The sequence below is a fragment of the Trypanosoma equiperdum genome (genome assembly GCF_001457755.1).
Source record: "Trypanosoma equiperdum strain OVI genome assembly, contig: ctg_1580, whole genome shotgun sequence".
Lineage (NCBI taxonomy): Eukaryota > Euglenozoa > Kinetoplastea > Trypanosomatida > Trypanosomatidae > Trypanosoma > Trypanosoma equiperdum.
Window position 1 is genome coordinate 53085 of NW_027123594.1, and position 1012 is coordinate 54096.

The 1012-nt window shown below is 46.1% G+C and overlaps 1 protein-coding gene across 1 annotated transcript; it reads left to right on the forward strand.

The window, feature by feature from the left end:
* Nucleotides 1-301: 301 nt before the first annotated feature.
* Nucleotides 302-790, forward strand: TEOVI_000579800 (EF hand/EF-hand domain/EF-hand domain pair, putative; the record flags this gene model as incomplete). The annotated part of the gene is made up of 1 exon (XM_067222208.1): nucleotides 302-790. One exon carries the CDS (start codon nucleotides 302-304, stop codon nucleotides 788-790), a length of 489 nt encoding a protein of 162 aa, XP_067078309.1.
* Between the last annotated feature and the right edge of the window lie 222 nt (nucleotides 791-1012).

A 1012-nucleotide genomic window follows, 5' to 3' on the forward strand; every position in this document is an offset into this window, starting at 1 on the left:
CAGGTAGTTAAATGACGGTAACGAGATAGACTTTTTTCTTCGAGTGTTTCCGTACTATTGTAGCATCTACCAGGGGCGGCCAACCACTACGAACCACGCGCCCGCTGATTACTGTTTACTATGCTTACCACAATAATATACTCACAGTTGACCCCCTTTACTTGCTCTTCATTTGACGTCTGTGAAGCATTCGTTGCCAAAGACTTAGAGAAAGAAAACAAAAAACGGTCAACTACAGCAAGGGTGAGTTGTAATTACTTGTAGCAAGTCATACGCTACAACACTTCGCCACTCGTTTGCAATGCAATCAAAGGAGGCTCAGCGCAACCTTCGTTCCCTTCAATTTCTTATCTTCGATAAGAATTCGGATGGTCGGATCACTACTGACAAGCTGGGTCCACTACTGCGGTGCTGGGGCTTCTGTCCCACTGATGCTGAAGTCCGCGCATCAGTACAACTGCTCGACCCCGAGAACACTGGCTTCATAGAGAAGCAGCGGGCGCTGGAGCTCGCCGAGTCAGTGGAACAACAGAAAACTTTACTGAATGAGATTCATCTTCGCGAGGCTTTACGTGTTTTGGATACAGACTCCGATGGCCACATCACCACTGCCGAGTTGCGGCATATTTTGTTAAACATGGGAGTGAAACTGACGATGGAAGAGGCAGACGAAGTTATAGCAGATGCGCATGTAGATTCCGACAACCAGATTAATACAGACGATTTCGCCAAGTTGCTGCTTTCCAATTTGTGCTATACGGCGTCTCAGGGCAATGACTTCACATTCTAGTTCTATTAACCAAGCAAGGACATTTACCACACTCTACGTCCAGCGGAGTGTTACCTTTGTTCTTCTGTACTTTGTTTCATTGGATAGATAACGCCTGTTTTGTACATCAACAAATGGCTGCTTTTTATGCTTTGGTACGCTTGTGCATGGCCGCAGTTCCTTGCTTCCTATGAAAACGGTGCTTTCTTTTTTCAGCTTGCGCGAAGTTTGTATTCGTGCGTG